At 62.2% G+C, this 22236-nt stretch overlaps 1 protein-coding gene across 6 annotated transcripts; it reads left to right on the top strand.

The window, feature by feature from the left end:
* Positions 1-1301: 1301 nt before the first annotated feature.
* On the top strand, positions 1302-21775 carry SNAPC4 (small nuclear RNA activating complex polypeptide 4). 6 transcript variants are annotated; one of them, XM_081803939.1, is made up of 24 exons: positions 1302-1364; positions 2095-2239; positions 3002-3048; positions 3977-4162; positions 4312-4437; positions 4965-5043; positions 5406-5487; positions 6277-6381; positions 6468-6540; positions 6893-7057; positions 9822-9969; positions 10205-10311; positions 10460-10554; positions 12212-12306; positions 13281-13360; positions 13675-14142; positions 14937-15020; positions 15172-15418; positions 15876-15946; positions 16417-16527; positions 17127-17211; positions 17766-19450; positions 20503-20626; positions 21570-21775. In XM_081803939.1, exons 2-23 carry the CDS (start codon positions 2110-2112, stop codon positions 20617-20619), a joined length of 4386 nt encoding a protein of 1461 aa, XP_081660065.1. In that variant the 5' UTR covers positions 1302-1364; positions 2095-2109; the 3' UTR covers positions 20620-20626; positions 21570-21775. The 6 variants fall into 6 exon arrangements, with proteins under 6 accessions (XP_081660065.1, XP_081660060.1, XP_081660061.1 ...); XM_081803934.1 differs by lacking the exon at positions 1302-1364 and adding an exon at positions 1447-1801 and having other exon boundaries at positions 2108-2239; XM_081803935.1 differs by lacking the exon at positions 1302-1364 and adding an exon at positions 1450-1801 and having other exon boundaries at positions 2108-2239; positions 3995-4162.
* The last annotated feature ends 461 nt before the right edge of the window (positions 21776-22236 follow it).

The following is a 22236-nucleotide window of genomic DNA, read 5'->3' as shown; positions in this document are numbered from 1 at the left end:
TATGAACTGTCCCTTTTTTTCTGACTTCACCAGGTCTTTATGCTTGAGAATCATGGTACTGTCCTTTGGCTTTAGGTCATGCATCTAGTCGTAAGCAGTGATTTGTGCTGATAAATTCAGCATTAGTCCCGTGGCCTGTCCGTGGCCTGTGGGGTCAAGGGTAGACTCAGAGCAGTGCTGCCTGGGCCTGACCGAAGTGGCCCACACACTAGACGTCAGAGCTGCATGTTTTGGAGTTGGACAGAGTGGAATTTAGTACTGGAGCATTCTTCAGTCACATGGTTGAATTTTTTAAAAAGACATTTAAACTGGGAAACGTCACCTCATGCTCCAGCCTGTTGGTGAGAAGCGGGTTCAGAGCTCTGGCGGTCTAGTAGGAAAGTGCTAAGATGCGATTCTCTTCTGGATGCAGGAACAGGGCTTCCTGGGAGGATGCCTCCAGCCACAGCCCTGCATGCAGGCACAGCATTTTAAGGGGGTGGGGGATGTGCACCCAGAGCCCCCCTGGGGTGTTCCACCTACTGATGCTGCGCTTGAGCCAGCCCTGACCTCTGCAAGGGCAGGCAGGGGGGCTGTGGGTGCCGAAGGGTCTAGATGAAGTAAGCAGCCCGGTGCACACATAGGCTCTTCCTGCTGTTCCCCGTGTTTGGAGTGCTCACGGTAAGAGACTTAAATTGTGTGGACGTCCAGCTCTGCCTCTGGATTTCCAGGCCCCGTGCAACCCGTCCGTTTCTCCAATCTGGCTCTCGGGGGCGTCCCTTACCCCACGCCTCGGCCTGCAATCTCCGCCTGCTCTGTCCACCAGGGGAAGGCGCTCTGCTGGTTTCCAGCGGACCCCGGCTGCTCTTCCGAGCCCCAGCCAGCATACCCCCCCCCCATCCCAGAGACGCACCGCACTCTGGGGGTGGCGCCCCTGCTCTGCCCCCGCCCCGCACACGCCCCCAGGAGGAGCAACTGCAGGCCGGCCCCGCTCGGCCGGGAGCGGCCTCCCGGACGGCCTAGAGGTACGCGCTGGGCGCGGGGACTGGGAGCTGGGGCGGTCTCCGGTCCTGGGCGACGGCTGCCCCTGGCCAGGCCGCGGCAGCACTGAGCCGTTGGTCACTTTGCTCACTGGCTGCGCATCGACAGCCCCGGATATAGTTAGCACAGGCAGACACGAGCGAGCGAGTTTCGGCGATGCGGAGGTCCCGCCCGGCCGACCACCCCCGCGCCGGCCAGCGCTCGGAGTCCCGAGGGCGGCCGCGCGGGGGCAGCACTCGTCCGCTCGCCGGCCCCGTCCCGGCGTGCCCCGCGCTGCGGCCGCGGGGCGGGACTTCCGGTTGTGCGGCCGCCGGAAGCGTGGGGGGCGGTGGCGCTGGCTGAGGGTGAGGGCGGCAGCGCGGTCGCCGGGGACGGGGCCGGCCGTGGCGGGAGGAGCAGGGCGGGGGGCCGGGCCGTCGGCCGGTTCGGCTCCCTCCACCCGGAGTGTGCAGCTAGCGCGGCGGCTGCGGCTGTGGGTCTGCGGCGGGGTCCTCCTCTGGCTTGGCCTCCGGCCGCGGGTCCGTGCCGAGCTCCTGTGCGGCTCCTCCGCGAAGCCTCATGAGCCCCCGGCTCTTCCCGGCTGTCCACCCCGCTTCGGCCTCCCAGGCTGTCGCCCTTCTGGACGCGGGGTCCCTGCCCTCGGGGGCGGCCTTCCCGGCGCCACACCGTGCCAGCTGCGTCCCCGGAACCGGCCGTGCCTGCCGCTGTGCTCCTGGGTTCAGGTTTCCCAGGGCCTGGGGCTCGTTCTTGTCCTGGGGTGCCTTCGCGATGACACCCTGCCGTGTCTGCACCCGGTGCCCGGCCGGGCGGAGGAAGACGGAGACCAGGCCCTGGGGCCCCGTTGGGGCCCATCTCTCCGGCCCCCTAGGTCACAGGCTCGGAGCGGGCAGGCCACGTCCACGTGGCTTCAGCGCCTAGGGGAGCAACCTGGGTGTTTTCGGGGGTGTGGGAGGTGTCAGGTCAATGGTCCAGGGCTCCCCCGAGCGGGACCGCCGGCTTCGGTCGGGCGTCTGTCGTCCCCCACGGGCTGCACGTGTGAAGGACGGGTCCGTGAAATCCTGTGATCTGTCCCAGCGGCAGGCAGAAGTCATGGACGTAGACGCTGAAAGAGAGAAGATAGCAAAGGAGATCGCGGAGCTTGAGAGGATTTTGGATCCCACTTCCTCGGGCATCGGAGTGGGGGTCTCGGAGTCTGGTCTCACGTTGGATTCTGACGCAGGTAAGCTCTCACAGGCCACAGTTGGACCCTGTCCATCTGCCCTCCAGACGAACGGGGTGCTCGGCCGCACTGATCTCTGCCTTTGCTCCCCGAGACGGCCTGTTGGCGCTCCTCCTTAGCTGGCCGCGGACCTGCTGGCTGTGAGTGAGCGCGCTGTCTCGGGAGGCTGGCGGGCTGTCCTCAGGAGTCAGAAGGTTCCAGAGCTCAGCTTGTCCGCTGCCACCATTCTGGACAGCAGAGTGTCACCCCCACGTGCTGTCCTCGGTGCTCCCCTGGCCCTGAGGCCACTCACCGCAGCTCTGATTGGAGGCCTGCCCACACGGTCAGAATCTATGAGAAACTTGGCCCTCAGGCCTCTCCCCAACACCGGGTGCAGCTCTGAGGCTGTTTCTCAGGGTTTCGGACTACGCCAGGGCTGCCTTTCACCTGTAATCAGGGCCTCGGCCCTGCCCCCGCCCCCGACTAACTCCAGCACCCCCAGCACAGGGCTGGCTCCTTCGAGGCCTCCCCTCGTGGTCCTGGTGTGTCTTCCCTCTCTGGCTGACCCTGCCATCAGTTCAGGGCCTTTCCTGCCGAGTCAGTGAGTAGCGCTCAGCCACCGGCTGCTGGGGAAGGAAGGTCCAGTTTTGTCCTGAGGCCTTTCAGCCCCTCCCCCGCCTGTGGCCATCAGGAAAGACCCTGTGCCACACCTGCTGGTCATCTCTTTAGCAGATACAGAGTCCTGTTGCCGGTCACCCACACGGTGTGCTTGTGTTCCCACAGATTCACTGCCAGAGGAGGACTCAGAGGCTGCTGCTTCCCCAGGCTCGGTAACTACTGGCCGGGGCTGTCTGTGGTGCCCACCAAGGCAGACTCCACCCTGCCAGTGGGCCCAAGACCAAGGGGGGAGTGCTGTGAGCACATCTCGGTGTTTCTGTGTGTGTGTTACTGGAAGTGACGTGTCTCAAAGTATTTGCCACCAGAATTAGAATTGCTCCTAGGATAACCTTTGTCCGAGGTTTGGCGTTTGTGTTTCCTGACGTGTGTGTCTGGGCATGGCGTCACACGTGGAAGGTTTTGAGCGTGCTGCCTGGGTCTGGCCCCTTGTAGCCTGCTTGTCTGTGCCTCAGTTTCCAGCGTGCAGTGGGGTACTCACAGCGCAAGTCAGTCCGTGTGTGTGATTGCCCAGGACGGTGCCTGGCACATAGTCTCTCAGTCAGGCCAGTTTTCATTGCTACTTTTTGTTTATTTTAGAATTTCATGTTAATTTGAAGAATTTTTATAGTTTATTTTTTGTTTTTTCGCGGAAACAGCAGGTACAGGGTTGATTCTGATTTTTAACGGCCGGGTAGTGCCCCTGGCTTAGGTTTACTATAGTTCCTCACCTGACGGTCCCGCCCACTGTTCCTGGGTTTTAGTCCTGCTGGTGCTGCAGTGGCCGTCCTCACACGTGTTGGGGCTCACCGTCCCCTGCCAGTGACGAGGGCACACGAGCCCGTTCTGAGCCTTGAGTTCCATAGAAATATTTATTGTGGGAAGTGGACAGTATTTAGCTTTTCATACTTTCCCACTCAAGATATATTTCCAGATGTTTGTTTTCTTTGTTTTAAGTTGTGGAACGTGCACATGCTGGACATAGTCCCACATCAGGGTGGTCTCCTGCTGGCCCAAGGACCAGAGCGTGAGCTCAGAGGCTCGTTGTGCCGCCCTGGGTCACGGGGGTGGGCAGCGTTTGCATGCCTCCTTCCTCACCTGCAGTTTCCCGCCTGTAACCAGGAAGAGGAGAGGTGGGGTGAGGCCAGCAATGGTGAGGATGACCCCAAGGAAAAGACCCTTCCTGAAGACCCAGAGACCTGCCTGCAGTTGAACATGGTCTACCAGGAGATCATCCAGGAGAGGCTGGTAGAGGTCAGCCTCCTCCTGGCCCAGAACCAGGAGCAGCAGGTAGGACAGGGCCTGGCCCTCAGAACCCCCATGGCCAGACACTCCAGAACAGGGCTTTGAGCTATGTCTGTTCCCTGACTGCCCGGGTCCCATTCACAAAGGGAGTTGCTGCTGCCTGACCCCAGATGGGCCCCTTGTATCTGCCACAGGAGGAGATCATGTGTGACCTGGCAGGATCCAAAGCCTCCAAGGTGAAGGACGGCAAGAGCTTGCCTCCGAATCTGTACATAGGGCACTTCATGAAGCCCTACTTCAAGGACAGGGTGACCGGAGTGGTGAGTAGCAGGGGCCCAGCTCTCATTAGGGAGGGCAGAGAGGGGGGGTCAGGCTGCATGGGAAGGAGCTCTCGGTTCCATACCTGCTGTGGGTGTTGTGAATTCCCTTGGATTGTTAGGGGTGATATTCTCCAGCCTCCTTCAAACTCTTTTTGGTTGCCAGTGGTGAAAGGGTCTCCAGCCCTGGAATATGGCAAGCTGACCTCTGCTCCACAGACGAACCCCGGGGGTATTTCCATAAGAGGTGGCACCATGGGTGGGGCAGCTTGGCAGAATCGTGGCAGCCTGGTAGCGAGGTCCTGTGGAGCCGCTGATCCCACCCCATTCTCCTCACGGCCCCCAGCCACTCACCAGGGAGTAGCTCTGGGCCCAAGTGTTTGGTGCCAGGCCTCCCACGTGGCCGAGCTGCTCGAGGAGGCTGAGGGAAAGGGCTCCAGAGTCTTAGTGAGGCCCCAGAGCGACATGCTTGGCCCGTGAGGTGCGCATACCTGGTTCTGTCCACGGTGTGACACTGCTTTGCCCGGCAGGGGCCTCCTGCCAATGAAGAGACGCGGGAGAAGGCTGCCCAGGGCATCAAGGCTTTCGAGGAGCTCCTGGTGACTAAGTGTAAGTGCCCTGGCCGGGGCCTCAGCACCACAGCCCTGCCTCTCCTCAGACGCCCTCCTGTGGCTCTGTGGGCTTCTTTGGGCCCTAACTATTGGGACTGGCCCCTCAAAGCCCTTGCCTGTCCCAGGCCATGTGGTGCCACCATCCCCACAGCTCGCTGGTCTCCCTTTTCATCCCTGAATACCCAGCCCCAGGGGCCCAGCTGTGAGCTTGGGCCAGGGCATCCTGCTCGCTGGACAGAGGGCCCTGGGCCCACAGCCCGCCCCCCCTGCCAGCTCTGTGGTCCTGGCCTGGTCCTGTGCCCACAGCTTCCTCACATGAAAGTAGGGGAAGGCGCTGCTGATGTCATTGTTTCTTGTCAGGGAAAAACTGGGAAAAGGCCTTGCTCCGAAGATCAGTGGTGAGCGACCGCTTGCAGCGCCTGCTTCAGCCCAAGTTACTGAAGTAAGTCTGAGCACAGCCACGGACGTCAGCCTCCCTGGGCTGGATGCTTTGTCACAGGCACTCAGTGCGGCCGCGTCCCCCTGCTCCCAGCAGAAGAGATGCTGATCCCTGGAACTTTTCCCCAAAGACGCAGCTGGGCTCAAGGTCGGACATGCGAGAACTGGGCAGGCCGAGTGGCCGCATTCAGTCACGCAGCTCGGGCACTTTCTCTGTTCTGAATGCGGACCGTTTGTGAGACTTTTTATGTTGTGCTGGGGTGACACCATGTGACCAAATCACAGCACCTGGGGTTGGGCCAGGGGTCCCAGGGGCTGCCCCTAGTCTCACGGCTTGATGTGTGGGTCAGGATTTTTCAGGGATGGCTTCCTTCTCCCTGGACTCCGGAAGGGGCAACTGCAGACTTAAGTAGGCCCTGGCTTTGTCGCCAGGCTGCCCGCAGAATACCTCCCTGCGTGCCGGGTCCAAGGCAGGCAGCTGGGACGTCGAACTCGCGGTCTAAGTTACCGTCTGTGTCTTAGGCAACTGCAGTGACAGCAAGAGAGAGAGTGTCGCTGCTTCCTATGGGCGGGAAGCCGGGCAGCCTCCTGCCTGCACAAGGCAGGCTTGGAGTCGGAGCCAGGCTCCGGTGTGTGCTCCCTGACGCGCGGCTTCATCCTGTGGAGTGATGTGCATGCCTGGGTACTCAGGGAAACTGCGCTGGCCCCAAGACGCCCACTCCTACTCCCCCCCGCCCCCACCCGGAGCACAGCCGTGACGTGGGTAACCCTGGTGTCTCTGCTTGCCCCGTAGGCTTGAGTACTTGCACCAGAAACGGAGTAGGGTGACGAGCGAGGCAGAGAGGCAGGTCCTGGAGAAGCAGAGCAGGGAGGCAGAGAGGGAAGTCCAGGACATTCGGTGAGCTGGGTGTTACAGGGAGGCTGTGGTCTGGGGAGAGGCATGGAAGGCCCGGCGTGACCCTGGCAGCCTGTCCCTGTCTCCAGGCAACTCCCAGAGGAGGCCTTGCTGGGGAACAGGCTGGACAGCCACGACTGGGAGAAGATTTCTAACGTTAACGTAAGTTGGGCAACACTGGGCTGATGGCGGCTCATGACCGTCCTGGCAGCCGAGGGCGTGGGCTAGAATCGGCAAGGTCAGATTCAGGCAGTCAGGCTGAGTCCCTGGTGGCCGCCAGACCTGCCGCGAAGCCTCTGGTCAGGCAAGTGTCAGGCCCACCCCGCTGGGGTGAGCTGCCTTTTCAGAGACGGATGAGTGTGAAGGTTCAGGCTTCGTGCTTGGAGCCGAACCCCCACTTCTGGGTGTGTGAGTCCTGGCAACCTGGACTGGGACCCCACTTCTCCTCGGGTGCCAAGCCGCCAGCCGTCCGCGAGCAATAGTCCCTGCAGCTTGGGTTTCTCTGTTGGTGCAGTTTGAGGGTGGCCGTAGTGCGGAGGAGATCCGGAAGTTCTGGCAGAACTGCGAGCACCCGAGCATCAACAAGCAGGAGTGGAGCGGGCAGGAGGTAGACCAGCTGAAGGCCCTTGCAGCCAAGCATGGCCATCTGCAGTGGCAGAAGATTGCCAAGGAGCTGGGGGTGAGGACCGGAGGGGCCTCGGGTGCACGGCTGGGAGGCTGGGGGGCTTGGGGTCGCCACGGGCTGGGTGTCACAGCCCAGCACTGGGAGCTAGCAGATTGCTTCATCATGCGACTCTTGAGGGTGTGCCCTGCAGGGAGAACAGCCTCTCCGCCCCTCTCTGGGCCAGGTCTCTGGAGGCTTCTGGCTCCTCAGCCTCCATCTGTCTCTGAGTGCTCACCCATCTTCCGCCTCCCTCCCAGGGCCTGGCTTATCTGGATCGTTCCTTATTTCCATCAGGCTCAGGAGTTGGTCCTGGTGGGTTTTGAGGGGAATACTCTTCCCGGTTTCCTCTGGGCCCTTGTGGTGTTTTCCTCGTTTCTAAGGTGAGGACCAAGAGTTTCACTCAGCCTGTCTGCACTGTGAAGGTGTTGGAAGCTCGCCTCTCTGAGAACAGCTCACTGTGAAGTAGGACTCTTTGCTGCCTCTTCAGACCGTAGTTTGTGTAGGGAGGTCCTTCTCGTCTGTACCTGGTTAAGTGTCTCAGGAATCCTTGTGTTGTGCTCTGGTTTGAATTTCACTGGCCCACGGCCTGAGAGGGTGAGGAGTAAAGTCCGCGTGTTTGAATGGATCACTCCACAGACAGGCACACAATTGCAGCGAACTGACGAAACCGAAGCTGCGCAGAGATCGGCATGGATCCTGGGGTAGCACATGATCTGTCTGTCCTGCCAAGCTTAGTCTGTGGAGTCGCTTGGCCGGAGCGCTGGGCCGGCCTCAGGCACGCTCCCCCCTTGTGTTTCTGCTGGTTGTGTTTCACGTACCGGGCTGCTGAGTAACCTGGTGCACGTACACTTAGCTTTATACGCTTGGTAAGTCGGGCTTTTAAAGTCATTTTTAGTCTCTGTTTTTTTCATTTTTTGGCTTTATTTAGAGTTTTGGTTTAGAGCAGCGTTGGTTCTCAGTAAAACCAAGAGGAAGGTGCGGAGACTCCCCTGTGTCCTTCGCCCCCCACCAGCATCATCCCTTCCCAGAACGGTGCTTCTGTTCAACCAAGGACAGGTCTGTGCTGACCCCCCGCCGCACCCAGAGCCATGTGCACGTCAGGGCTGTGCTGCTGGGGGCTGCCCTGTGTGCGCTTGGACAGCGCACGGGGACACGTGTCCACGGGACGGCCTCCTGCAGACTAGTGCTCGGCTGCCCCCGCTGTGCCTCTTCCAGGGCCGCCTGGAGCTGGGGGCCTGTCCCCACGGCTTCCCCCTCTCAGGAGCTGAGGTGCTTCCGGGCCTTTTCCCGGCCTGCCCACACATTCCTTTTTAGCACTAAAAACACCCCGTTGTCTGGATGGACCTCGCTTTGTCCCTCCACCTGCTGAGGGCATCTTGGTCGTTTCCAGGATTTGGCAGTTGTGAAAGTGTTAACATCTGTGCCGAGGCGTTCGTGTGGATGTGAGTTTTCAGGTCCTTTGGCTAAACACCAGGGAGCGGTTGTATGCTGAGAGGATGTTTGGGTCTGTCCTGCAGAGTGGCCACCCCGTGCTGTGCACCCCCAGCCACAAGCAGGGGTCCTGCTGCCCCGCATCCTCACCAGCCTGTGGTGGTGTCCGGGCTCCAGACTTGGGCAGCTCTCACAGGCGTGTGTTCGTGTCGCGTTTGCTTCTGCATCTCCGTGATGACCAGCACGTGCTGGTTTAGCTCTCATCTGCGTGTCTTTTTTGGCCAAGCGTCTGGTAGGTTTTTGGTTTATTTTTAATCATTGTTTTTTTGCTGAGTTTTATTTATTTATTTATTTGTTTTAAATGTTTATTTGTCAGAGAGAGTGAACACAAGCAGGGAGAGTGGGAGAGGGAGAAGCAGGCTTCCCGCGGAGCAGGGAGCCCGATGGAGGGCTCGATCCCAGGACCCTGGGATCAGGACCTGAGCCGAAGGCAGACGCTTAACCGACTGAGCCCCCCAGGCGCCCCTTGCTGAGTTTTAAAGTCTTGTGTATTTGGAATAACAGTTTTTACCAGACACGTCTTACGAGCGTTTTCTCCTGTCTGCGGTCTGTCTTCTCATTTTTCTGACGTCTTCCACTGAGCGAAAGGTCTCAGTCTTAGCCGAGTCCAGCTGATCCGTTCTTTCAAGGACCAGCCTTTTGGTGTTGTGTCTTAAAAGGCATCACCAAACCCAAACCTCATGGGCATGTGGACTGCATGCGTCCAACTGTACGTGTTCTCTGTAACTCCAGGATTTTCTTCAGGAAAAAAGAGAGTTCAAATCACATTCGTTAGCTTTTGGGGAATAGTTTCCCCATAAGGGGGTAAGTGAGGGGACAGGCTTGGGCGACCGCGTCTGCCGTGGAGACTGGTGGTTTATGTGCTGAGCTGGAGCCCACATGGAAGCCGAGATACAGTCAGTCACTGCAGAGCTCTCCCTGGGGTGGCGACCCCAAAGAGGCCCGTCGGGGCCCCAGGGTTAGGGCCACAGAGCAGCCCTTAGGTCGTCAGAGGCGCGAGCTCTGCAGGGAGGCTCCTCCTCCAGGCCGCTGAGCTGGTGGTGCCCGTTGAGGAGTCCAGTGTCGCTCTGGGGTCTTGTGAATGCAGCGTTACGGACTTCTCTGGACACGCTGTGTGTCTGTGAATGTGCAGACTGGTGCTCCACGGCCTTCTTCTGTCAGGCTCTCCACTGTCCTTCAGGGTCTGCTAGGGGCGATAAGGCTGTTGGTTCACAGCACCCTGGCTGTCCCTCTGCGGGGGGTGCATACCCAGTAACACCCACTTTGCTTTGGTTTGGGGCCTTGGAAGACCAACCGCAGCGCCTTCCAGTGCCTGCAGAAGTACCAGCAGCACAACAAGGCTCTGAAGCGCAAGGAGTGGACGCGGGAGGAGGACCGCCTGCTCACCCAGCTCGTCCAGGAGATGCGCGTCGGCAGCCACATCCCTTACCGGAGAAGTGAGTGTCCGCGTGGGCCCTGCTCCCTGTGCTCCCCGCTGAGGCTCGCGAGCCTCCAGACCCAAGGCCCCTCACGGGTGGAGGCAGCTCAGTCATGACAGGCATGAGGGGCTGGAGGGGGACATCTGGGGTCACCCAGCCCCCGCACCCCATGGCCCAGTGACCTAGTGACCAGAGCAGCTCCTTGCTGAGTGACCCAGGAAGCGCGGTGCCCATCAGGCCCCTTTGTCCCCAGTTGTCTATTACATGGAAGGGAGAGACTCCATGCAGCTCATCTATCGGTGGACCAAGAGCTTGGACCCCAGCCTGAAGAAGGGGTTCTGGGCCCCAGAGGAAGACGCGGTGAGTATACGGTCGTAGAAGCCAAGGAGAGCCGTCCTCTGGGATGTGAGCCTCGGCGCCCACTGTCCCTTCCGAAATGGACTGATGCGGGCTGGGGAGCTTATGGCTGCCTGCAGAGGCCTTACTCGTTCGCTGTCCTTTCCTGCAGAAGTTGCTTCGAGCAGTTGCCAAATACGGGGAGCAGGATTGGTTTAAAATCCGGGAAGAGGTGCCAGGTAGGAGCGATGCCCAGTGCCGAGATCGGTGAGTTGGACCCCACTGGGTGAGGGAGGCCTTGCTGGGGTTGCTTCCGGATAGGCCGGAGGGTGGGCGAGCAGCCTGTGGCCCCAGGGTTTCTGCTGGCGGAGGCTGGGGTGGCCTGGGAGCCCTGCGTAGCTGGGGTGTCTGGTCAGGAAGCAGGATGCCTGTTGGTTTTTATGAACCAGACTTTTGTAGGGCTCAACCTGAGGGGGCCCAGGGGGCGTTTCCCTGACCCTGTTGCTGGAGCTCCTGTCCCAGACCCCCGACGGCAAGGTCTCTGGAAGGCCGCTTTGGCGACGTTCTTTTCTCAGCCTGGTTTTTTTTTAACGGCTCATAACAACATAACTTGTATGTTGTGTAACTTACTCCCGTGAGGGTTGCGGTTTTGGGGGGTTACTGTCGTCGTGAGCTGTGCATCCGCACCCCCAGGCAACTTCAGAATGCTGTGACCACCCCCCAGAGAAACGCCGTTTCCCAACAACAACAAACAACTGAGGGAAGGGACGAGGGCTCGAATAGACCCTTCTCCAGAGAGCGCACGAGACTCGGCCTGGTGTCGTCAGTCGTTGCAGAAACACGGGGAGAGCGGCCGCGGGACACCACCTCGCGCATCGGGACGGTGGTTTTAAGGCCGCACGAAAGGGCAGGTGCAGCCGAGGGTGCGGAGCGTGCGTGGTGTGGGTGCCACGGACGAGCTGCGGCGCTTCCTTGGGCAGTTAGCTGTGGAACCGCAGTGTTGCCGGCGAACTGCTGCCCGCCCGCCCGCGGGAACCGGGAGCCGGGCCTCACACGGGCACCTACGCACGCGTGGTCACAGCCACAGGGGTCACGGTGGCCGCGCGGCAGGAGCCGACCATGTCAGTGGAGGAAGAGGTTAGCGACAGAAGCCGTTCTCCAGCTGGGTGGACACTAGGGTACCGCTGGGCCTTGACGACGAGACCCCGGGGCGCCTGGTTGGCGTGGTCAGTGAGCACCCAACTCCTGATCTTGGGGCCATGGGTTCGAGCCCCGCGTTGGGTGTAGAGAGGACTGAACAGATAAGCAGACCAAGTCCTGACACACCCCCCGTGGGTTCGCCTTGGCAACGGGAGCGTCTGTGGACGGGCACGCTCATTGCTCTTGGACGTGTGCCTGCGAGTGGGGTTTTCAGGGCATGTGATGCCGTGGTTTCCACCCTGTGCCCCCGTGGGAGACACCCTCACCAGCCCCCGGGAGCCCCGGCTCCGGCAGGCGTGGGGTGTCAGGTGGCGTCTCAGTGGCTTCCGTTCGCGGCTCCCTGACGGCTCCTGGCATTGAGCGTCTGTGTGTGTTGACCAGCCCTTTGCGTATCTTTTCTGGAGAAACATCTATTTTTGTCGTTCGCCCAGTTAAAAAAGCAAGTTGTCTTTGTGTCACGGGCTTGTGTGAGTTGATACGTGTTCGGCTACAAGTCCCTTATCCGAGGCCTCATCTGCCCGTCTTTCTCGATGGCATCCTGTGAGACACATCAAGGTTTTAATTTTCACGAAGTTCAGTTATTCTGTGTTTTCTGTTCGTCCCCTGAGCTTTTGGTGCCAGGTCTCAGGAGCCCTTGCCGGCGTGGGGACAGCCGCGGGAACGGGGACATCCTCAGGAGGGCGTTCTGGTGCCCGAAACACCCCCGTGTCCTTCCCGCTTTCAGGTACCTCAGACGACTGCACTTCAGCTTGAAAAAGGGACGATGGAACGCAAGTGAAGAGGGGAAGCTGCTTGAGCTGATCGAGAAGTACGGTGTTGGTGAGTCCTGGGCCTCTGCAGGCCCTGAGCCCCCAGGAGGCGCGGCTCGCGGAGACCCCAGCTGCCTCCCTGTCCCCAGCTTCTCCCCAGCTCAGTGGGCAGCAGCTTTTCCCCCTTGCGCACTGCAGAACGGTCGGGATGGAAAGTTCAGGAGCGCCGTCACTCCACTCCTGTCTTGGAGGTGGCTGCTGCCGGCCACATGCACCTGCCCAGCCCACTCTTGGGGCCCTTTTCTAGGGCAGGTTTTTTTAAAGTTGAGTCACTCGGTGTGAGTTCACGGAGTCCACCACTTCTCACTTAGCGTTCTGTTGTCCGTTGTGAATGTTCTTCTGTCTTCACGTGTCCTGTGTTCTCCCGTTGTTGTCGATACCCACATCCTGTCTCATTGAGGAAGAGCACAGAACTTCCTCAGCCGCCTGTCTCTTGATGGACGTTTCCGTTGTTTCTCATTTCTGCCCCCGAGCTGGAAGGAGCCAAGGGCTCGGTCGCTGCATCTGCTTATTATCTGCGGCATCTCCCTAGGAACAGACCCTAGACGTGGCGTTGCCAAGTTCAGGTGTATGCAGAATCCTGAGTGTGGCACGGAGTCACACTGCCCTGAAAACAAGGCCCCAGCGTCCTCCCCCCATGGGGTCGGGACAGAGAATAGTTTGCCGTGTTTGGTGTAGAAGCCGGGGTGTGGCAGAATCGCAGGGTCCGTGTTTACATAAACGCAGATGGGTTTTTTCCTCTTGTCTGTGTGTTCTCTAGAGTCTTGTTAAAGGGTTGATTATCCGTTGAGAATCTGAAGGCCCGCTTGTCACAGAACTTCTCCGATGTGGGGAGCAGCGTGCAGCGGAGCGCGTGTTCTCACGGAACACGGTGCAGGTCTTCTGCGGGAGACCGCGCGTCTGCGAGAAGAGCCTCTCGTTCAGGTTATAAACGTGTCATCAAAGACCGTGGGAAGCAACTTCTGCGTTGTCTTGCTTTTGTAGGTCACTGGGCAAAAATAGCTTCTGAACTACCCCATCGGACGGGCTCCCAGTGTCTGAGCAAGTGGAAGATCATGGTCAGGGTGAGGCTTTACCAAAAGTCAGTCGAAGGCCCTGTACCCGTGGGACCAGCATCACCGCCGGGCGGGGAGGGGAGGAGGGACGTCTGGCTTCTGGCCCTGGCATCTCTTCTTCCCGGAAGCCAAGGGCAGAGAGCCCCGGCCTCTCCGACAGCTGCTGTCACCTCAGAGCATTCGGGGGAGCGGGGTGCCGTGCTCCCCGCGCGCCGTGTCCAAACCTGCTTGGGGTCTCTCCCCAAAGGGCTGGCCTGCCTGCCTGTTGTCCCTGGTCCATGAGCCCTGGGCGGCCGAGGCCTCCAAGTAGCCCTTCCCCACAGAAGAAGCAGAGTCGGGGGAGGAGGCGGCAGCGGCCCCTTGGCAGCGTGCGGTGGAGCTCCAGCAGTGGGGACGACAGCAGCGCGGACGGCAGCAGCGGGGACGGCAGCAGCGGGGACAGCGAGGACTCGGAGCCAGAGGAAGCCCCAGAGGCCGGGGCAGGGGGCCAGGCGCTGCCGTCAGCACAGCACACCGTGCCGGACATGGACCTGTGGGTGCCTGCCAGGCAGAGCGCCAGTGAGCTGTGCGGAGGGGGAGCCCGGGGCTGGCCAGGACGCCGTGCCTGCCCTCCCAGGGCCTCCAGCGAGCCTCAGGCCAGCAGAGCTGCTCGCCCCACAGCCTCGGGTCCCGCAGAGGAGGCGGGCCAGGCACACACTCCCTCCGGGACCCACGGCACCAGCGTGAGAGGCATCGGGCACCCAGGCTCGGCGGACACGCACCTCTCGAGCTCAGAGGAGCCGGCAGACGAGGTAGGCCCCAGACCCCAGTGCACCCCACGTGGCTGCTCGGGGGTCACCCAGCTGGTGCTGAGGCACAGCGGGCCGGCCTGCGCTCGCGTCAGCTGCGTTCCTGGCTGCGGCGGGGCAGACACCCGTCCTGGCTCCAGAGAACATTGGCTTCTGGTCCTCAGCAGACTCGTGTCCAGAGCAGCAGCCTCTGCTTCCCCAGGTTTGCTTTGCGGGCTGTGCAGGAGAGCTGCCGGGGCTCTGCCGGGTGGGCCCGCAGACTTGGAGTCATTTCTGATCTGTTTGTCCCCGAGCAGGGGTGGGGCGGGGGCAGCAAGCAGGAGGGTGTCCCCTTGGCTTGCGGAAGTCCAGACACCTCTCCCGTGCAGGGTCCCATGTCCCCTGGCCCTGTGTATGCCTGTCTGAGTCAGTGTCCGAGGTGTCCGGGCCCTGGCCGCCTCCCTGGCTCTGGCCATGTGCCGAGTTGCGGTGAGCAGGCTGGCCTGTCCTGGGAGAGGTTGGAGATTCTGGGGCACCTGAGGGGACAGCGGGCTGTCCAGGCAGCCGGGCAGACTGCACGCGGTGCCATCGGCTTGGGGGCTGGCCGGGGGAGCAGGGGCCCTCTGCTGGTGCAGGCTGCAGCCAAGCCGGGCAGGCGCGTGGGTGGCCAGGCCTCAGGGACCCGCCTGAGGCCGCCATACTTCAGAGAGCTTCCACCCCCCCGCGTTGGGATCGGGGCGCAGGGGCGTGCGTGCTATCTCTGAAGGCCCTGCGCCAGGGCCCCCCACGCGCCCAGCCTCACGCTGTCTTTTCGTTAGAGTGGGAGTCATCTGCTGAAGGTGCCACTGGAGAGCGTGCTGCAGGTGCTCAGGACCAACACAGCCCGCCGGCGCCAGGCTCTGGTAGGAGCCCCCCGCCGCCCCCCGCCGCCACTGCCCTGTCGGCCCGGGGCCCCTCCCCAGTCCAGGGAAGGGGTGGAGGATGGGGGGGGCCATGCGCAGCCCTGGAGCCCAGCCTGGCTGGGAAGCCCAGGTGTCTTTCTTCCTTACACAGAAGGAGAAACTGAGGCAGCCGTGCCCGCTCAGCCCGTCCCTGGGGGCCAGCCCCAGTGACAGCGGTGTGGCTGGGCCCCGTGTACGGCGGCTGTGGCACAGGACGGTCGGGAACAGGCAGCGGTGGCGGGGACACGCCCTGCAGAGGAGGCTCGTTGAGCGCCAGCTTCTGGTGGCCATGAGCCCGTGGGTGGGCGATGTTGTCCTGCCCTGCACCCGCCGGAGGCCTGCCGCCGTGCACACCCGAGGTACTGCCCCAGGGAGGGCTCCTTTGAGAGCCTCCTGTGGGGCCCGGGGGGGGAGACGCAGGGCAGATGCGGGGTGATCCTGCTGGGGAGAGGGTGCACGGGGAGGGACCCGTGTGCCGATCTCGTCTTTCTAGAAAGCATGCCTTTGGAGGGCTGTTTGGGTTTTGTCTCTTTCTTGCTTAGCACACGAGGGACAGTGTGGGAATGACCAGCCACTTGGGCCTTAGCAAGGGTCTTCTCGGGGCTCGGGTGGGCGGTGCCTGCGTGCAGGTTTCTGGAGAGCTGGTTGTGTTCTCGGGCCGGGGGGGGGAGCTCCAAAGGCCAGTCAGGGCCGGCCTGCCCTCTGGGCTCCTGCCCTTCCTTCTGGCTGAGCATGGTGGCAGATGGATGTGGGGTTCTTTGGGGCCTCAGGGAGAGGGGCCTTGGTAACCGCACATGTGTGCGCTTGTCCCCTCAGCCGATGGCATCGGGAAGCAGCTGCGAGACGCCCAGCTGGCCAGCACTCCCGTGTTCACCATCTTTATCCAGGTGAGAAGCCCCGTAGGCAGAGCTTTCCTGTTTTATGCTTGGTTTTCTTTGGGTGAAGATGGATTCACTTCTTAAAGTCTAACTTTTTGAAGTTTTAGATCCTTGGAAAGGGTCTTTCAGTGGCTTGCGACACTTAGCAGGCCAGTCGCTGTGGAAGGGACAGCCCCGTCCCTGCCACCATCAGTTAAACCCCATCCTGAGAAGGGATGGGGGTGCTGGGAGCCCAGAGAAAGGAGACCCCGGCCCGGAGGGAGCTCTACTCCGATGCCCCTGGGCCCTGAGGCCAGGCGGGGGCTGAGCAAAGGGGTCATGGCCTTGAGGGGCTGTGCCGGACTCCGGACCTACCCCGAGCAGTGGTCAGAGCTGGCTCAAGTTCATCGCAGACGCCCTTGTCATCTTGGCCCTGGGCGGGGAAGGGGGACAGGCTCTGGTCACGTGTGTGCCGTGCACGTGTCACACGCGTCCCTCAGCTGTTCCAGATTGACACTGCTGGGTGCATGGAGGTCGTTCGAGAGAGGAAGGCCCAGACCCCTGCCCTGCTCCAGGCTGGCACTCGGGACCCAGTGCCTGGGCTCCTACAGGTGAGAAGTAGGGGGTGAACACCTGGTTTCTGCCACCCTCCCTCCTCTTCCCGACGCGACAGGGCCAGTGCTGGGGTGGGTAGCAGCTGTCCAGCCAGAGAGTAAGAGACAGGAGGCATTCCCGGGTCCCCCGGAGGGGAGGCTGGTCCAGCCCCTGAGAGCAGCCCTCCTGGCTCTTGGGCCTCTCACGGCAACCCTTCTAGGAGGTGTTTGCCCATCTGCGTGGAGCCCTGAGGGCTTCACGACATGTCGGGGTGGGAGGGGGCAGAGCTGGTACCGTGCCGCCCCTGCGTGGAGGTCTCCAAGCTCTTGGGCATCTCCTGCTCTGGGCATTGGCCCTGCTGGGGTGGGATGCCAGGTGTGGGGTCCGTCAGCGAGAGGTGACGTTCCTGGGTCAAGTTACAACTGAAGGGAATGAGTCTTTCTGCCTGGGGAGCCAAGCCCCTGCCTCTCTCTCAAACCCCACACAGGCCTGACTTCACTGTGATGAGCTCACCCGGTGGTGCCTGTAGGAGGATGTGGGGAGGGAGGGAGGCCGGCCCTGGTGCTTGGGCCTTGCTCCCACTGCAGGTGAGAGCAGAAGGAAGGCTTTGCTGCAGGTGGAGAAGAGCGGGTCTGGGCCCTGGGACTTCCCTGAGATGCACACTCTTGTTTTTCAGATGTCTTCGTCGCAGAACCCTACAGGTATTGTCTGTCCTCTTACCTTGACCATCTAACCTAATGGGAAAGGGGTATTGGATCTCGGGTTTTGACCGGCACAGCTGTGGCCCTGGTGATAGGTCTTGTCCGAATCCCACGGCAGTGGCAGAAGCGTGGCAGGCGGGAGTGGGCAGAGGCAGCTCCTCGAGCTCCTACCTGCTCCGCACATAAGCCAGCCCGGGGCATCCAGGAGGGGCCTCTGCTGCTGGCTGCCACCAGCCTCCCCACACCAGCAGCATCGTGTGAGGCTCTGGGGGCTGGGAGACCACGCGAGGAGGGCGGTGGTGCCCAGTGGTCGTTGTTTTGAAGATACCGAAGGCGCGGGGCTGGTGGCCGGTACCCGGCGGGCCCTGCTGCCCTGGCTGCAGCAGGAGCTCGAGGAGGTCTGGGAACGTGCAGATCAGATGCCAAAGCTCCTGCTCTGTACTCCCAGCAGCCGCCCACCCTCCAGGACGGCCCTCCGATGGGACATGGGGGAGGCACGTCTGCAGTCCGCACGCATGGAGTTCATCCGCATCTGTGTTGTGTCTTCTCTGCAGGCCGCAGCTCCAGGAATCCGCCAGCGCGAGAAGCTGCAAAGCAGAGCACCGGCCACAAAGGGAGCAGGGGTTTACAGCCCTGCCAAGCCGAGTCCAGTCCACCAGCGCCCCCGCCAGCTCCGTGTGGCCCCCGGCCCAAGCCCAAGACCGTCTCCGAGCTGCTCCGGGAGAAGCGGCTTCGGGAGGCCCGGGCCAGGAAGGCCACCGCCCCAGGCACCGTGACTCTCCCACCACAGCTGCTGCTGTCCTCGCCACTGATCCTCCAGCCCCGTCTACCGCAGGCCCCGCCCACCTCCGAGGCCCCGGGCCTGGCTGCCACAGACACGGCGCTCTCTGGGCCTGGGATCCCTGCAGCAGTGGGGCTGAGTACTTCAGGCGAGAACGAGAGACCCTCCACCCTGCCAGTCTTGGACCGCACCCTGGCCTCCACAGAGGCTGCCCCTGCTGCCTCCAGAGCTCCAGTTCCCAGCCGGGTCCTTGTGAGTGGCCATCAGGGTGGCCTGGGACAGTCTCAGGCCCCAGCCGCATCCCGGAAGCAGGGCCTGCCTGAGGCACCACTCTTTCTCCCGGCAGCCCCCAGCCCCATTCAGCTGCCTCTCCAGCCCCTCAGCCTGCCACCAGCTCTGGGCACCCTCAAGGGTGGGCCTCACGTGGCGGCCAGCACACCTCTGCCTGTCACCTGGGTGCTCACAGCCCAGGGGCTGCTCCCTGTGCCAGCCGTGGTGGGCCTTCCTGGAGCGACAGGGACCTCTGGTCCCAAGGGACTGTCTGTGACTCTGCCGTCCTCCCTGCCTGGGATGCAGGTAGGCCAGGGCCCCAGGCCCCCTGGGCTGAGCCACCCCTGGCAGCCCCCGGCCAACGTGGACACAGACTCAGATTCTCTCTCCAGGACAGACCTCTCGACCCTTCCGATGCTTTGCCAATCCCAAAGTTCTGTGGAAGTGGGCAGTGACGTGGCCCGTGCCCCTGGGGGACCTTTCCCCGGAGAGGCCCAAGTGGCCAGGGAAATAGCTGTGCCCAGGATACCCTCCCAGGCCACACTTCTGGCTGACCATCCTGAGGCAAAACCCCCGTGGTCCAGCCAGCCCCCTCTGCAAGCTGGCACTAGCCCTGGGAGTGGCCCAGGAGGGACACTGGGGTACCCGGGGCCAGAGGGACTCACGGGACCTCTGGGCCTAGAGAGGCCACCCCGGCCTGGGCCTGAGAGGGGTGCCCTGGACCTGGACCTCCTGTCCCAGGAGAGTGAGGCAGCCGTGTGGGATTGGCTGAGGGGACAACAGGGGGTGTGCGTGCCCCCGCTAGGGAGCAGGCTGCCCTACCAGCCCCCAGCCTTGTGCAGCCTGCGGGCCCTGTCTGGACTCCTGCTACACAAGAAGGCCTTGGAGCGGAGAGCCACCTCCCTCGTGCCCAGTGGGGCAGCCGGAGGCCTGCAGGCCTCGCTGGGACAGGTGCAGAGGCAGCTCCAGGACAGCCCGGCCTACCTGCTGCTGAAGGCGCGGTTCCTGGCAGCCTTCACCCTCCCCGCACTCCTGGCCACCCTGTCTCCCCACGGCGTCCCCACCACCCTGTCGGTGGCCACAAGGGCCGAGCCGGAGAGCGAGGATGACCTGGGGGAGTTGGAGCTCACTGATGGCTGCTCCCCAAGTGGTCCTCGGGCGGGGCCGGTAGCCACCATCCCCATTCAGGTAGGCGGCCGTGGGCACAGAGCCCCCCCCCCCCCCCCGCTCCCCCGTGGCCGTCTGCAGCGCCCCCACCCGGTTGTGGGTGGGAGTTTGGCCAGTAGGGCTGGCCCACTGGTTGCTGGGGAGGAGAAAGCTGGCTCCAGGCCTGTTCAGTCTGTGTGGATGTGGCCCCTCCCTTGAGGCCGGTGTGGAAAACAGGAAGGAATCTCTACACACGAAGCCTCTTGGTCCCTCTTGGGGCTGCCGCCCCCACTACAAAGCCTTGCCTGAGGGAGCGGGTGACCTCAGGCCCTGTGCTCCCCGCGCACATACGGGCTTCTGCATTGGGGTGCTAACTCCACAGAGGTGGGCCTGCGCTTGTTCTTGCGCATCTGGGGACACCATGGTGTCCTTCTAGCTGTCATCTCTGGCACCATGTACCCCAAAAGAGCTTTCTGAGCCATGGAAGCAAACCTCTTTCCTTATTCCCTAGCCAGAAGCCTGATATAAACATGTAGGAAGGTGTCCCTATGTCCTCTGTGGCTGCGTGTGCCCACGGGGCTCCCAGCACGTGTCCTCTGACCCTGTTCCTGGGGCCAGCAGGAGAGCCGGGCCACCTCATTGTGTGTCACGTCAGGGAGGTTGTGGGGTCTCCTGCAGGGGGTGGCCCTTCCCCAGCTGGGGCTTTGCGGAGGCAGCATCTGTGGCTGGTGAGGGGGGAGGGCCTCCTGTCCCCTGGCCTGCGTGCAGGCTCTCCACTGTCATCCACCTGCGTTCCTCGGCACCGCCCTGCCAGCCTGGCTGGGAGAACCGGGACACAGGAGGCTGGCTCTCTGGCGTCACCAAGGGGATTGGGGGGCTGGTGGGAAGCCAGAGCCCGCATGTGGCCGTGTCTCTCTTGCGGGAGCCTCAGTTCGTTTGCAAGCCACGGTGTCTCTGCGGGGACAGGTCTGGGGAGCTGCACGTCCCTGGCACTGCAGCTTCCTCCCTGGTGTGACTCCTCACGGCCCCCACTTTCCCTGCCTGTTCTGCTAGGGAGTCACTCTTGTCCTCTGCCTGGGTTTTTTTTTTTCCAGGGAGCCCCAGACCCTGAGCAGGGTTCTGACTTTTCCTGCCTGGATGGTCCTGACAACCTTGATGTGCTGAAAACCAGGCACGCCTGGCACGCCCGGAAGAGGAGGCGGCTGGTGTGAGCGCAGGGTAAGCGTGGGCCTTCCCCGTGGCTCCGCTCTGGGCACGTGGGAGCCACAGCTGTCCAGATGCAGGGCAGGCTGGCCCTTAGCAGCTCGCATCAAGTGTGATGGTGTTAGGTGGGGTGTGGGTATGTACAGGCCTCTGGGGGCAGGCCCGGGGTTGTGGAGGCCCCCGGGGGAAGGGCCATCTAATCCCCCTCACCCGCTGGGTTCCACACCCCAGGCTCTGGTGCTTCCTTCTTGCTAGCACACATGTGCCTCAGGGCCTTTGCACTGCTGGGCCCTCTGCCTAGCTTCCTCCTCCTCTGTCTGTAAAGCTCATTCCCTTTGTCCGATCACATCTCTGCTCTGTGAGCACCTCCTCACAGATGCAGTCTATGACTGTTCTCCTGAGGCAGTGCCATTGTCCCAGCATCCATTTTTCTTGATGGCACTCTGCTCTCTACACCTGACACGGTCTATATGTATATTTGTCATTTCTGCTATGAACGTGTGCCCTTACGGTCAGTAACGTAGTTTTTGCTGCTGGGGCCCCAGTGTGCGGACAACAGGCACCAAGTAGGCCCTCGGCACGGATTAGTTGAGTTCATGGGGTGGAGAACCCATGGGGGGGAAGGACTCTGTCCAGGTCCACAGGTCCCCAGAGACAGGAGCCAGTTCCCCTGAGCACGGTGGGGGCCGTGCCCTGAGAGGTCCTGGCTCCTGGAATAGGGCAGATGGGTCCACAGAGGGGATGCCAACGGCGGGGGGGTCCCTTGGAAGCCCACCCAGGCCCCAGGGTCTGCCCTCAGCATGGCCCCTGTGTGGACTGCAGGTGGGCAGCCAACCTGCTTCTGCTGTGCCCTCAAAGGGGGCATGGTGCCAGCTTTGGTTCCTGCCCTGCAGCACCGTCCATGGGGTGTGGCTGGGAGTCTGGGTGTCCCCATCATCAGAGCATCTTTGCATTCCAGGAGGCAGGAGCCGTGCTGGACCCTGGTGAGCCCACCTGCCCGGAGAGCCCCTCACCGACCCTTCCGGAGAAAGCCAAAGCAGCTGGAGATTGGGGAGGCTCCGCTAGCAGGGACCGTGAGGCCAGAGGGGCTTGGCTGGTCCTCAGGCACAAATTGGGATGTTTGAAGGAATAAAGGAATGGTTTATTTTTTTTATTAAAAAGCAAGCCGCCAGGCTCTTGTGATGTTGCCCCGAAAGACCGGGCAGTGTGCAGAGGGTTGGGGCCTCCTCTGGCCGCGTCGGGAGCCGGTGGGCTGGGCCCTGAGGTCTGAGGAGCCCCCTGAACCCCAGGCCTCAGTGTTGGATGTGGGGTGCCCTTTCCACGAGACGTGCTTGTGGCTCAGACCGAGGGGCCTGCCACGAGCTCCCAGGTGGCCGCTGGTCTTGGTGCAGCCACGGGGACTGGGGCGGACCCGCCTCGCTGCCTTCTGCCCACACGGCCGACCCAGGTGGGCGCCTGGAACCAGCGGCAGTCAAGCTACTGATAAGTGGTGCAGTGGCCCCAGGCCAGGCCGCCTTCCTCCCGAGCGGCTGCTGCTTGGCAGGGGGCCAGGTCCCAGCACCCTCCACAGCCCTGCCTGAGGGGCGCTCAGCCTTGGCTTTGGTGGGCAGCCTTTTGAGGCACTT

Source organism: Leptonychotes weddellii, chromosome 14 (assembly GCF_054177405.1).
Source record: "Leptonychotes weddellii isolate Sample4059 chromosome 14, ASM5417740v2, whole genome shotgun sequence".
Classification (NCBI taxonomy): Eukaryota; Metazoa; Chordata; class Mammalia; order Carnivora; family Phocidae; genus Leptonychotes; species Leptonychotes weddellii.
This window is presented reverse-complemented; position numbering and strand designations above follow the sequence as displayed.

What these genes read in the sequence shown, in the direction of transcription:
- SNAPC4 (XM_081803934.1), top strand. Translation starts at nt 1,579, where the DNA reads ATGAGCCCCCGGCTCTTCCCGGCTGTCCACCCCGCTTCGGCCTCCCAG. An exon ending in CACGTTGGATTCTGACGCAG is followed by an intron (nt 2,240 to 3,001) that starts GTAAGCTCTCAC and finishes GTGTTCCCACAG; the next exon opens with ATTCACTGCCAGAGGAGGAC. An exon ending in GATGCCCAGTGCCGAGATCG is followed by an intron (nt 10,555 to 12,211) that starts GTGAGTTGGACC and finishes TCCCGCTTTCAG; the next exon opens with GTACCTCAGACGACTGCACT.